Source organism: Acanthopagrus latus, chromosome 4, assembly GCF_904848185.1.
Source record: "Acanthopagrus latus isolate v.2019 chromosome 4, fAcaLat1.1, whole genome shotgun sequence".
NCBI classification, from domain to species: Eukaryota; Metazoa; Chordata; class Actinopteri; order Spariformes; family Sparidae; genus Acanthopagrus; species Acanthopagrus latus.
In genome coordinates, this window is record NC_051042.1 from 6,933,643 (window position 1) to 6,947,710 (window position 14,068).

Genomic DNA, 14,068 nt, shown 5'->3' on the forward strand with positions numbered 1-14,068 from the left:
TAGTGAGTAACTGGCTAGTAACTCTGAATCACTGCACACAGGATAAATGGCATTATGAAGCTACACATGTCGAGCAGCTGATGATGAATCAGGACAGAGTTTCAGCTGAGGTGTTGACAATGTTCAGTTAGCAATTTTGTTTGGAATAAAGATGGCATGAGCATTGCAGTTCTTTGTTTTAGGATGCCCTGCAGTTGTAACCTATAACCTATCTCAACATCATGCTGGTTATTTTGAAAATTAATGTTGGATTTGCATAATGGCATAATTAAAGGTATCAAGATGGCATTCTTCAAATGTTACTCAAATGTTCTTTCTTATAAGTTTGATATGTGTAATAGATATAAAGATGACATTTTATTCATTGATGCATTATTTTGAAATGCATTCAGGAAACTTAGAATTCCAATCCAGATGTAGTGCAGGTTGAGGATGTTTGGGTTTTATTTTAACTTATATTAACATTTCTTATCATGAGTTGTTTTTTTTCTCTCTTTTTGAGAGACAAATTGGTTCCTCAAAGCCTAAACCTTGGCTATTCCCTTAATATACAACATTTTTTCTAACAACGTTAAGTTAAATTAGTGTAATGCATATAAAGACTACATATTATTCATTGATGCATTATTTTTAAATATATTCGGGTAACTCAGAATAAGGGGGGGGGTGCCCCTACCAAAGCTGAGACCAAACTTATGCCATTGGATTTAACTATAGGAGATGCAAAGAGGTGGATTCTGTTACTTTTGGACTAAACCAGGCTAGCTGTTTCTCTTCATTCCTGTTTTTATGATAAGCTAAGGTAAACTAAGCTAAGGTCAGCTGAGCTAAGCTAATTGGCTCCTGGATGTAGCCATCCATTTGTCCTTTTTAATTTATCATGCAGTGTTATAAGGTAAATCATTGTTCTTCAGATTTAAATCTTGGCAACAATGCAAATAAGTGGATTCTTAAAATGCAGAAATATTCCTTAAAAAACGTGAACTGGAACAACTAACGTCATTTGTTGTGTTTTGCTGTCCACCACAGCAGGGATGTACCCCGAGTGTGTTGAGTGTAAATGCTTGTGTGAGTGTGAAATCTTCCTACCAATCATGCCATTAACGGTGCCAAAGAGCACAGAGCCCTGGGTGGGCGTGGAGCTCTCGCCCAGATTCTGCAGCACCAGTGAGCCGTGGCAGAAGACATTGACAAACTCCCCGAGGTGGAAGACCCCCACTTCCTGAAGGTGCTGCCGCTCCTCGTCCGTGGTGGCAGCACTGACAGCGGGAAGGACGGTGGGAGAGAAACACAAAGAGGGGAGAAAGAAAGATTACAAACTTTGGGGGATAAAACCTGTATAATGTGGACAGAGGAGCCAACGGAAGGAGGAGAGATCAAATCAAAGAGTAAAAGGAAAAAGATGTCCAAAGGCAAGGTAAGAATATTAGGGGCATGATTAATCGATTAAGCAAGAAAAAAAACAAAAAAACAAGCAGGGTAGAGACATCAGAAGCGTTGGAAAAGGTCAGAGCGTGATAGAGAGGTAAAGGGAATAAAGAGGGAGGCAAGGTGGAGAGCGCAACAGGAAGAGAAATGTGATACAAAAATAAAGGTCAAAAGCATTGAGTGGTCCGACCTGATGTATTAGGCGGATAATAAGGGGTGGCATAAATGTAACACACTCACTTTCAGGGCACATCTTTCATCCTATCCATGAAATCAACACTTGTCTAACAGAAAATGACTAAAGTGGGAAATGCAGCCTAGCAGATAAAAGCTTGGTGGCATGATTACTCATAATTCCCAGAACAAATGGAAGGACAATGATATTAAAGCACAGTGGCGTTGACGATGCTGTTCTAAAAAAAGTATCAATGGACTGAGAGTAGGAGGAGCAGCCATCTAATCACACAACACTGATCTCAGTGGATTATCAATGGAGGTGATTCACAAACATCAGTTTGCTGTAGAGGAGCAGCTCTGGACAGTAAAATATCAAATATAAAATTAAGCAAGCAGCGTTGAACGGGCCCTTGCAGTCCACGCACTTTGGGGCATGCTGCCGTCAGGGCTTCTACACGCAACGCCTTGCGATGAAGAAGCTGTTCCTTTACAATTTGGTGGCCTGCTCTTGCTGGTATTAAATAATGTATGCTGAAGTCAGAAAAAGTGTGTGTACTGCTGCATGATTCCCTGGACAAAGACTGAGTTGATGGTCCACTTCTTGAGCTGGCTGAAGAAAATGTCAACACAAGGCATAATGCAATGAAATAGTTTGAGGAAGAAGCTGAAAGTATCATCGTCCAGTAGCCGCACAAACCCTCAAGCTTCCTGCAGAGTGGTAGGCTCAAACTCCCCTGATGGTTTCAAAACACTGAATGATGTCACATTCATGCTCAAACACAGTGTTCATGGCACAGATTTGGAAGTTCCATCTTACTGTGCTTGCTCTTGGGAGTCTGTGTGGGAGATCTTGAAAAAAATCCAGAGAATCCAGCCAGATCAGAGAAGAACTGATTTACTAATGGGGTGTGCTGCATGATGAGAGCTAAAAAGTAAGAGGGCTGAAAGAGCTTAATAAGGTGAACAATTTCAAGAAACATGTAATGGTTAGGGCTGTCAGTTTAACGCGTTAATTAGATTAATTAATTACACTGCAAATTAACACGTTATAAAAATAAACGCAATTCATTCTGAGATTCTGAGTGGCAATTCAATGCACGAGCATATTAAATTTGGCCCATTGAATGACCTGTAGGCTACTTGGCAGTGGCACGTCACGGTAGCACTAGCACTGAGGAACTTGTCCAGATGTGTTCGTCACTTCCCACCTGCGTCGCTAGTCAAAGCAGGGTGACAACAGACATAAGCTGTTTTTGGACAGAGCACCAAGCCGCCAATTTGCCCATCCTTTTGGCGGCTCGGTCCGCAGTTTTAGACAAAGGCCGGCAAATTGGGGTCTGTTTTGGTCAGCCGATTTTCCGCCTCGGAGGGTACACTTATTTCCACCTTGCCTGCTATCTAAAAACGAGGCGGAAATGTGCCGGCCTGTGAGTGAGGTGGGCGGAGGTGTCAATGACCTGCACTGTTGTGCGACCCACAACCAGGGAGTTTTAAAACCAAGAAACAGCTGATCAAAGCAGTCAGTCCATCACTTCATCCGCGGACATTAAGATGAACAACTGGACAGCCACAGAGATCCAGGAGATGCAGCGTCTCCTCGGTCTCTGTAGCTGTTTGGTAGTGTTAGCTTGTTGTTGTGTCAGCAAGCTAAGGACGGTCACTACTTTCAAATTAAAAGCCCCCCGCTAAGAACCCAGTTCTAAATGGGGTGCAATGTAAAGCTCTTATTTTGAAGACAAATTCTATGTCACTGTTCACAGCCTTATACTTCTGCTATTCATTTTGAATTGCCGTATTTAGTCAGCTTTGGTATTCATTTTGAATTGCTGTATTGAGTCAGCTTTAGTTCTCATTTTGAATTGAGAGTCTGCTTAAGTGCCTATTTGAGACTCAGCCTTATTTTATTTCTGAATTTTATTTATCTAAGTGTATTTGTATTGCATTTTTGAATAATGCACCTGGCCTAATTGGTTTGCTGGGATGTGCTTGACCATTTTCTTTAAAATTTCATTTATGAAACTCACTTCACCAAAACAATGTGGATTTCAAATCTTCTCTTCTAAGTGTATTCAATTGATTAGTCATGCAATCCAATTTTGTGATGTCCTAGAATTTGAATTCTTTATTTGGGCACCTTTAGCAGATATGAAATTAAAATGCGATTAATTTGATTAATTAATTACAAATCCTGTAATTAATTAGATTAATACTTAATACTAAAACTGTGATGATTTGAAAACCGTAAAAGATTTTTAAAAACTGAATACATGCCCAACAGCTCAAGGTCTTCTGACTCTTTAAAAGGTGAAATTGGTATCTGTAGCTCAAAGCATGAAGCACAAGAAGAGGTTGAAAGTCGATGAGATTTGAAGAGGATTTGAAGATTTTCCCATTTACTTTCCATTCAAACTAATTAGACTACGACCAGATCGCCACCTATTAAATTTGGTATTTTATATTTTGCGTATTTTATGGACTATCAAAATTCTTTTGATAATTTTTTGTCAGGAGGGTCCACAGATGCTACATGTACAGTTTGGTGCAAATTGGTCAAATCGTCTAGGAGGAATTTGAAAAAGTACGTTTTTTCATTTGTCATGATTTTGACAACAGAAAGTTATTGCGAAAGTGGGCGTGGCCTACACCACACAATTCAGCTGAATTGAGGGAACATGTAGATATTAGGGTTAACATTGTGTGACATAATGTGTGGGAGTTATGGGCTAAAAACTTTTTTGCATTGAAAATAGCACCACCTGCTGGTCATTTTTGGTATGTAAGTCACAGGGGCCATTCCATAGCACCTCTATGAATTTCCTCTCCATAAATGTTATGGTGTGGGCACAGTGGCAAATAGTAAATTAGACGGCCACCAGAGCGCCATCTAGAGATGGATCGGTAAACCCTTCGTCAGCCGTCCTCAGGAGGGCACTGACAATAATTGTAATAAGATTTGCGTTAATCTGACAAACCGATGTGGAGATGTAAATTACTTAAATTTAAAGAGCGCCAACTTGTGGTCATTGCCTAAAATTTTGCACAGGGCCTTAGGCGCTTAAGGGCAAGTAGGAACTTGAGTTTCATGTCATTTGACCACACCAATGTGGAGACTTGCAGCACTTCCTGTTCAGAACAAATTCTGCAGGAAGTTGTTAACTAATAACTTGAGTATTCTTTGGACTACCAAAATTCTTTTAATAACTCTTTGTCAGGAGGGTCCACAGATGATGTGTGCCAATTTTCGTGCAAATCAGTAAAATCTCCTGGGAGGAGTTCGAAAAGTAGATTTCGACATTTCGTGAAAAAAATAAAATAACGGTAGGCGGTAGGAGGTTATTGAATGTGTGACAAAGTATATGGGAGTTATAAGCCAAAACGCACTTCCCTTGATTGTAGCGCTACCTCATGGTGGAAATTCAGGACAACAATAGATTATAAAATTTTTCCCCAGGTGTGACTTGTATTCCAAGTTTGGTGAGTTTTGGGGTATGTTCAGGCAGTGAAAAATGCGATCATTTGGGACAAAGGAAAAAAAAAAGCTTAGAAAAAAAAATAGGGACCTTGCAGGTTCCCTGCTCGGACCCTAATTAAAGCTGCAAACAGCGATGAATAGCGATGCTCTCAACGTCCACGCGCGTCAGGGCATGCTGCCGTCGGGCTTGTCCATGCAACACCTTCCATTGAGCAAGTTTTTCCTTTATAATTTGATGGGCTGCTCCACCTTCTGGCATGTATGCTGAAGTCAGAAGAACTACCTGCAATCTACATAAAGAACAAATAATGAGAGGAGTACACTGTGTGAGCATACAGACTCTTAAACAGAGGTTTTCATCCATGAGCAAGGCTGAATGGTATAGAATTTGCAAAAAAACCTGAATTTTTCAAAAAGTGACAAGGTTGAGGTTCAAGTAAGAGGGCTGAAAGAGCTTAATAAGGTGTACAGTTTGATAGCTAAACAGGTTCTCCAGCTGAACATAAAGCACAGTATGAATGTATGAAGAAGCTGAAAATGCAGAAAGATGAATATTTGAAAAAGGTGAAAAGGCAGAAAAGCTTAAAAGATGGCTGAAAGAGCTTAAAAAGGTGAACAGTTTTTCTTGCTGCACATATGCCGGAGCAGTAGCAGAACCAAAGATGACAATGTCCACATAAGAATGAATGGGAAAATGCCTCCTAAATTCCTGTGATTTTTGAAAAAAATGAATGGTTACTGTCAAAATATTTATATACTGAGTAACAGGAGACATTGCTGAACTCAATGATGTCTTTTTTATTTCTGTAGAGTTAAAAATGTGGGCACTAGAGCGAGACACAAAACAGGTACCGTCTTCTCCCCTCCAGAAATTTTGGCTCAAAATTAACCTTGCATCTTATGGGGGAGTTGCTGGAGTGCTTGTCATTCTGGGGCTTCTACAGCCAAAAGTGTAGGTCCTACATCTGAAATAGGACCATCAGCTGAAAGCCAATAAGTTTTCCTACATTGCTATATATACATTGTCTATGTGAAGTAAAAGATGTGGGATCCAAATCAAGCTGAAGAGAATTTTTTCTCCAGTTTTTGTAGATGCTCTCTACAGTACTCTAGCGATGATGTCATACACTCTAACTCATGCAATACACACCCATTACAAAATCAGAAGATGAGCTAAAAATCCTTAAAACTAAAACTGTGATGATTTGAAAACCATAAAAGTTTTTAAAAAGCTGAGTCCATGCCCAATAGTTCAAAAGTTCTTCTGACTCTTTAAAAGTTGGAATGGTGTCTCTAGTTCAAAGTATGAGGCACAAGAAGAGCTTCAAAGTCAATGAGTTTTGAAGAGGATTTGAAGATTTTCCCATTTACTTCCATTCACAGTAATTAGACTGTGAGCAGAGCGCCACCTATATGCCAATTTGCACCAAATTTTGCACAAACCGCCATCCAGCAATGAAACACAATTACCGAACATTTTTCAGTATTTCGTAAAAATATGCAAGACTGTGTGTTTTCACCACAATGTGCAGATGGCCAGGGCCTATACCACGAGATTCAGCATAATCCACTGATCGCGTGGATAGAAGGTTTATGAATGTGTGACAAAGTATATGAGTTATAAGCCAAAACACACTTTCCTTGATTATAGCGCATTTTGCAGGTATGAGATATATCCCAAGTTGAGCAAGTTTTGGGGTATGTTCAGGCAGTTACAAATGCGATCATTTGGGACAAACAATTAAAATATGAATCATTTGAAAAACAATAGGGCCCTAGCAGGTCGTTACGTGCTCGGGCCCTAATAATATCTAAGATCTTATGTTTTGCTCACCTGTCCTTCTGGCAGACAAACAGATTGAAGGCATTCTCTGCCCCCAAGAAGTTGTCATCGTCCAGGATTTCGACTGCACTCATCCAGTTAGGATTGAAATCACGTGCAATCTGACAAAAACAAAAAAAAAAACAAAAAAAACATGAGTGAGTTGGATAAAATGGTAAAGAACACAGAAGGAACACCAGCAAGCTTCTTGTCTCCAAGTAAACACTGTATTATAAATGAGAAGGAAGGTGCTGACTCAAAAACAAGTGCTGGAATCAAAACACAGTAAGTACAAGGCAGTAGAGTTTTTAAATAGCCTTGAAGACATTCACGTACTGAAAAATGAAAATAATCAAAACCCCCTGAGACATTGGTTCTGTCTGTGCAGGTTAGCTTCAGGCTGCATACTGTGAGTAGCGTGATCAGATCAGCAGCCACACAAACTCGCTCTGCATCCATATTATATGTGCTGTAACTTACTGCATCACATCACTGCTGGTGAAGTACACCACAACAATAACAGGATCAACAGGTGAAGTGAATTACATCAATCATCTTGATAAAATCAAGCTAAACTTTTAGTTCTGGCACACCTTTATAGACCAAGGAAACCACGTCGCTCACTGTATCTGCCAGACATTCATCACAATCCGTTAGTTAAAGAAAACATTTTGGTGCTTTATTGCTGAGTTGTATGAGAAGATCGATGCCACTCAAAGCAAAGAGAAATACTGTAAAAGACGCTATATAACGACAAAAAAATAAGTGACATATATTGAGTCTGTATACAATGTGTTTTGCGTGAACATTTGCCTGATGAAAACCTGGCAGTCGGAGAATTTCAGTGTGCAGAAAGCGTCTCCTCCTCCTTTGTTGCCGCTTCCTTATCCAGCAGCTGTACCCGGTAGGGGTCAGATACGCACACCATCCACATACTTGCTTTGAAGACTGATACTGATCACATATCTGTGTGTTTACTACAAAGCTGGTGCCGGGAGAAAATTGTCTTAGCAAAGCATTAAGTAACATCTTGACTATTTTCATCAGGTACAAACCATTTCTGAGGTACAGTGAGGTGTGTACTGTTTCTCAATAAATTCAAGTTCTTCTCCAAGGCACACAGCTTCACAGCATGTGTTCAAACAGTGTGCATGGCTAGTCGTCAAATCTCTTCATCTTTCTACCACAAATCAATTTGAACACATCGCTCATCAAAAGGCTAGGAGGTCTGTGTCAGCGACAATGCTTTGAAGAGAGAAAAAAAGAACATGCAACACCAAGAGAAGATCAAAAAATGCAAGTGTGGATAGGGATGTATATAGTTAGTATTTTATCGATACCAGTACCGATACTGCTAATCAGTACCAAAATGTATCGATACTACAACATGTAATTTGACTTCACAAGATTCAACCTTCTTTTTACTACCACAAGGTAATAATAAAGTTTCAACAGAACAAAAGCTATGCAATTACAAATACTCCGGAACAGATAACCAGTACTTCTGTATCTGGCAGAAGCCAGAGCACGATGCAGCAATTCAGTTGAATTTAGGACGGAGCAGGCAGGAAGTCAAGAACCGAAATAACAACATAACATCCGGTTCTTTTAAAATTTAAACACTCCATGTTGACACCAGCACACAAATCTCAAAAAAGAGACAAACACAAGTTTATCTGCCAAGCCTTTGGTTGGGAACACTTCCTGTTGTTGTTTTCATAACACAGACATATAACTGCAGTCGTGAGTGATTATGTGATTATCACGGAAACTCCTCGGCCTCGCGACGCCATCTGCCTACCGTACTGCGCCATGGTGGACTCAAAATGCGACCAGTGCGGGTGACCGCATGGCAGACGGCGTTTGTTGTTACGTTTGTAGTCATTACAGTTGGGTAGACATTCAAAAACCATCCATATCACAAATCGCTAAAAAAATCATCGAAAAAAAGTTAAAAAATTAACAATTTAAAAAAGTACAGATAACAGTACCGTTTGTCCAGAATCTTAATGGTAACCTGGTACTGACCAAATTAGGAGCCAGTACGAAAAAGTACCGGTCCTCGGTATACATCCCTAAGTGTGGAACAAATAAACAATTGTTTGATGGATCAGAGTACGTAAACAACAATCAGAAGCGCCGGCTGAAGGTATAAATCCTCATATCCTCATCCTGTTGTCACGCACCAAAACACACAGTTTGACTTATGCTCTACAGGTGACAGTCAGACCATCACAGGTGTCCAGATGGATAGAAGCATCTGGACATCATAGCACAACATTAAAAGTGATTTTTGCAAATCAGATCCAAAACACATTCTGAGATGGTTTGCAATGCATTTCAGATCAGATTACAGATGTGCCTCAGTCTGGACGCTCTGGTTGCTCACATAAGATTTCAACATTTATTTTGTGTCACGCGCAGTGCGACACACAGCAAAGACATCCAGAGAAACCACAGCGCATCAGAGCAGCTACTAGCAGAGCAGTACGGAGGAGAACACATTCTGTGAATAGTCACACAACTTGACAGCGTGATTGTTTGGAGCGGATGATGATGGATTTATATTTCTCCTGTGTCACCAGCGTACATAGCAACTGATGCCTACGAGGGTACCACGGCAACCCATGCAGCAATGTTGGAGTTGTCTGGACACTGGTGAACCCTTATTTTTTTCAGGTCTTATTTGAAAGTTAGATCTAATTGCCAGCTGTCTCAATGTAGCTTTCGAGTCCGTGTGTTGTTTTCTCTGAATCCTCTCATGTCTCACCTCTTCAAAGTTGCCCTCCATGGGTTTGTATGCCAGTAGCAGGACGGATCTCATCAGGTCTCCCACCAGGATGAAATCTCCTTTGGTCTTCAGGTAAAGGGCCATGATATTGTTGTAGTGGTTACACTCAGTCCTCAGCTCCTTCTCAGCCGTCCATTCGTACAGACGGACCTGAAACAAACAGTGAAGCTGAGTGATTGTTTGTTATCATACCATCTGACAAAGGTAAAGGAGCAGCAATTAGCAGCAGCAGCTTTTGATGAACTGGCTGACACAACAGTTCCACATTGCTATCAATCTGGATAAGATGTGGCTCAGTGAGTGTGAGGCTGAAGCACTGATTAACAGTTTGAATTATAAGCTGTTACATTACTTGACCTGTTAACAGCTAATTACACTCACCATTTCACACAGTCTGTACCTTCCAATAACTGTCAAAATGGTTGTTGGCTGAGTGAGTGATGAAGTTGTGTCTCTGAATCTAATTGCTATTAAATTGATGCCAGACTGCAGCAAAGGTACCATGACATCACAAATTCTGGTGATGTCAGATTTCAGACCTGAAGAACAAAAATGCTTTAAAGTGAGTGAGTAGCTCAGTTGGTACTTTGTTTCTGAGGAAATCAAAAGCACTTTTTTTTTTTGTTTAGTTTTTTTTTTTGTAATGATTTTGTGTTTGTAATGATATGTATCTTTCATATCTTTAATCATATTTTCCGCACATGGCTCTCACATTTCTTTCCATCTTTAAAGAGAAGTTATATTGTGCATTTTGAATTTTTGTCTTTCCTTTGTTGTATTATGAAGCATTTTGGTCTGCAAAGTGAAAAAGCCCCAAAGTCCATAAAGCAAAGGGATTGTTGCTCCTGCACTGCCTCACTGTCACCTGGTTTGGAGCCTTTACTGCCGTGACTGGCTTCTGTGAGCGACGCTGCAGCAAAAATAATGTTTTTGGAAAGTTAAACTATGTAAACCTCTTCAACTGGGAACCCAAATAAAAGTATGAACCTGAAAATTAGCATAATATGACCTCACTTGTAAACTTGCTTACTTCTCTTTCCACTTCATTTTTTTTGCATTTTCTAATATTCTACTTTGCTGTTGTCTTCTTTTTTCATCTGTGTCCTGTCTGTGTGTGATCTTGTTGTGTGTAACCTACTGTTGTTATCATTTATGTAATATGTGAAGCATAATGACTGCAAGACTCCGGATTAAAGGGCAGAAAGTTGTGTGGAGTTCACAGCACAGTGATCTGATGATTTAGAGAGTCTGTAGTGTGGCCAAGACTTAAGCTAACCATCTCCTGGCTGTAACTGCATTCAGATATGAGATATGAGATATGATATGAGAGAGGCACTGATCTTCTTATTTCCGAGCATGTCAAACTTTTCATTTAATATACACATGTCTTAACATTAGGCTCGCGTGATATAGAAAAACAACTATTCTTACTTATGCTGCTATTTCACCATCAGTCAGAATGATGATTTTTGCATTACCAATTTCAATTTCACAAAAAAAATACTAAAATCATGATTATATAACATTTGTTGGGGTCTCTACCAAACAAACATTTTTTTCTGGAGAACAAGGTTTGTAGGCTCGGGCATCTCTGTGGCAAATATATCTAGTTTTCTGAGTTACAGTGATGAAGAGTTTACCATTTTACAGCCCAGAAAATGTCAGATGACAAAGAACAAACAGTGTGCTGTGTCCAGTTGATTAGTACAAAAGTAATTTAAAAAGGCATTACACAACCTACTAATGTCATGCTCCTGTCACTGTGTTGTACTGCTCTGTAGTGAGGCTGCTGACAAAAGGGAAATTGACATAATTTCTGTGATGGATAAGATTGTAATTGTTAGTTAAGAGGCGAACATTTGCTCTTTACTTCAGAGAATCTAAAACAAAATAAAACCCAGCAAAGTTTGTGACTGATGTTTGAAATGTGAACTTTTTTTTTTTTTAATTTAATTCAGCTGCAGTTGCACCCAGAAGGAAAGGTTTAGTCACTAACAGCCATTTTGAATTATTACTCAAGTCACTTAGAGCAAAAGCATTTAAAGTTCAATTCACTGAAGAAAATGTTAAAGAAATTAAGCAATGGGAAGTGAGTCATTGTACAGTGTGATCCCAGGAACTGCACCTGCAACTATTTTGTTCTCAATACATCTTAAAATAAAGATGCCTTTTCAAGCTTTAATCCTTTTAATCCAATCTATAGCCCAGTGTGGATGAACGTGGTATTCTAGGACAGTAGAGGGAGGCCATCTCTTTTACACTGTGTGTCACACAAGTTCACGCAGCAATCCACATAGGACGAATCTACTTGGATACTTGAGTGATCAGTTGTGTGTAAGGAGGCACATTTGCTCCTGAGCAGATTACACGCTTCTTATAAAGTCTTCCGGAGACTGACTTGTGTCAGCACAGTCAGATTCTTGGCCTTGTTCAGTTATCATTCGACAAGATATTTTCATCATAACTTTTAAACATTTATCTCAAAATCTTCTCCTGGTTTTAAGGCTGCATCTCTCTATAAAAACAAGGAATCTGTGTGTGTGTGTGTGTGTGTGTGTGTGTGTGTGTGTGTGTCTCTGCGGATCAGGTTCAGACTGACCTGAGAGTTTCAACATGGCTACTGCTTGGTTCAAGGGTGTGCGACTTCTGATTTGTTTGGACTGCAATGATACCGTTACTAAACTATTTCATAAATGCTTTACAAATTCTGAGAGCACTGTCCACCGGAGCCACCACAGTCACGTGCGCACCAGAGCCAATCACTGCAGAGCTCACTTCCACAACATACCTTAAGAAACAAGCGGACTTATACCTACAGCGGCGCGAGCTGGACCGGGATTTTGCCGGTGGATTGGTCCCGTTCTGTGCGTCTAAACTGACTGTTGTGGATTAATGAGACTAAATTAATCCGGACCAAGTCTGTTCCGGTTGATGGATGCATCGGTAAGGGCCAAAACCGGACTTGGGGTAAATAATATCCGCCACACCTTTTCGCAAACAATGCTGTCATGTCTGCTTTGTGTCTGGTGCAGGAAAAAATGGTAAAAACAGGCTTTTGTCACAAAAGTGTGCGCAGGCAGCAAGTTTGGTTGCTGAGGAACTGAGAAAGTAGTGTGAGGGACGCCAGCAGTGATAAAGACAGCGACAGAGATGGCAAGTTTTGAGACTTGAGAGATTTGTGACATATAGCGTATTTGGGGTGTATAGTTAGTATGTTATATAGTGTTTAGTGTAGTGTGTTTAGTGTGTAGTGTACTCTTTTTTTTGTGTTGTGAGTCAAAACAAGGAGGAGACTGCTGAATGTGGAACAGGCAGGAATGAGCTGAGGAGCCCTGAGCCATAGGCATTGCCTGCATTTAAATGTAAACAGTTACATATAACTTTGTAAATTTCAAAAACTTATGCACAAATTTAGCAAACAACAATTTATATTTGCATCATAACTAATGCAGCTGGTTCATTAAACATATTTGTGGTTTTCACAGTAAAAAATCTAACTTTTTCCTACGATGATTTTATGTTATTTTGTGATTGTAGGTCCTTAGTGCTAATATAGTATGTCAAAATGAAAAAAAATAACTGTACAGTGACACATGTGAGGTTGTGCTGAAAATAATGACACCAAACAAGGCAAGGAAAATAGTTTTTAAGATGAAACATAATGGTAAAATCAAAAGTAGTCAAAAAACAGCCAATTATATCCCTGATGTCCCACCTTCAAACACAAACTCATTTAGCCATCCATGAAAAAGCTACGGGCAATGCACTAGTTACAGTAAAGTGATGTAACTTTCTGAACATATGTGCTCAACTTGTTCTTATACTTTACCTGCCTGGTCATTACATCCACACTACTGACAATTATCCATCAAACACGTAATTTTGTTAATATTTTGTATTTTATTTTAGTCATCAGCACATTATGTTTCAATACCGATAGAGGTATTTGGTCTAAAATATGTGTTTTTGAGGAGTTCTGACATACGGACAGAAAACGGAGTTCATATTAAGACATGCTGGATTCAATTCCTTAACCAGAAGGTAAATTATGATGTCTGAGGTGAATAACTTACTGCTGTAGATCTGCAGCTGAAAGTGACACCGGGTCAGAACGTTCTGAGGGGCTGAGGCTTTAGAGTATCATCTTATCTATAGTTGTATAAATTAAAATACATTTCCTTTCAAGTCTCAAAGAATTCTTCACTTGAACTACAGCTGGAAAACGTCAAGTGCTTTTTGACATCTTGCTGAAAACTCTAGCATTACTTACTGTGCTATTGATGCTGGCCAGCAGTTTGCCATTGAACTCCACCATAGAGTAGACAGCTCCTTTCACCTCCTTCTCAGCCACAGTTTGCAGCTTACCTGTGGGAGAGAG

At 39.7% G+C, this 14,068-nt stretch overlaps 1 protein-coding gene across 1 annotated transcript in view; it reads right to left on the reverse strand.

Moving 5' to 3' along the window:
* ddb1 (damage-specific DNA binding protein 1) overlaps window positions 1–14,068 on the reverse strand; it is a 71,053-nt gene that overhangs the window by 15,571 nt on the left and 41,414 nt on the right. Inside the window, exons 21-24 of the mRNA XM_037095345.1 lie at window positions 13,961–14,055; window positions 9,670–9,840; window positions 6,912–7,021; window positions 1,090–1,259 (exon numbers count right to left, since the gene is read on the reverse strand). Of these exons, the coding sequence (XP_036951240.1) occupies window positions 1,090–1,259; window positions 6,912–7,021; window positions 9,670–9,840; window positions 13,961–14,055 (546 nt within the window). The remainder of the gene's footprint in view (window positions 1–1,089; window positions 1,260–6,911; window positions 7,022–9,669; window positions 9,841–13,960; window positions 14,056–14,068) is intronic.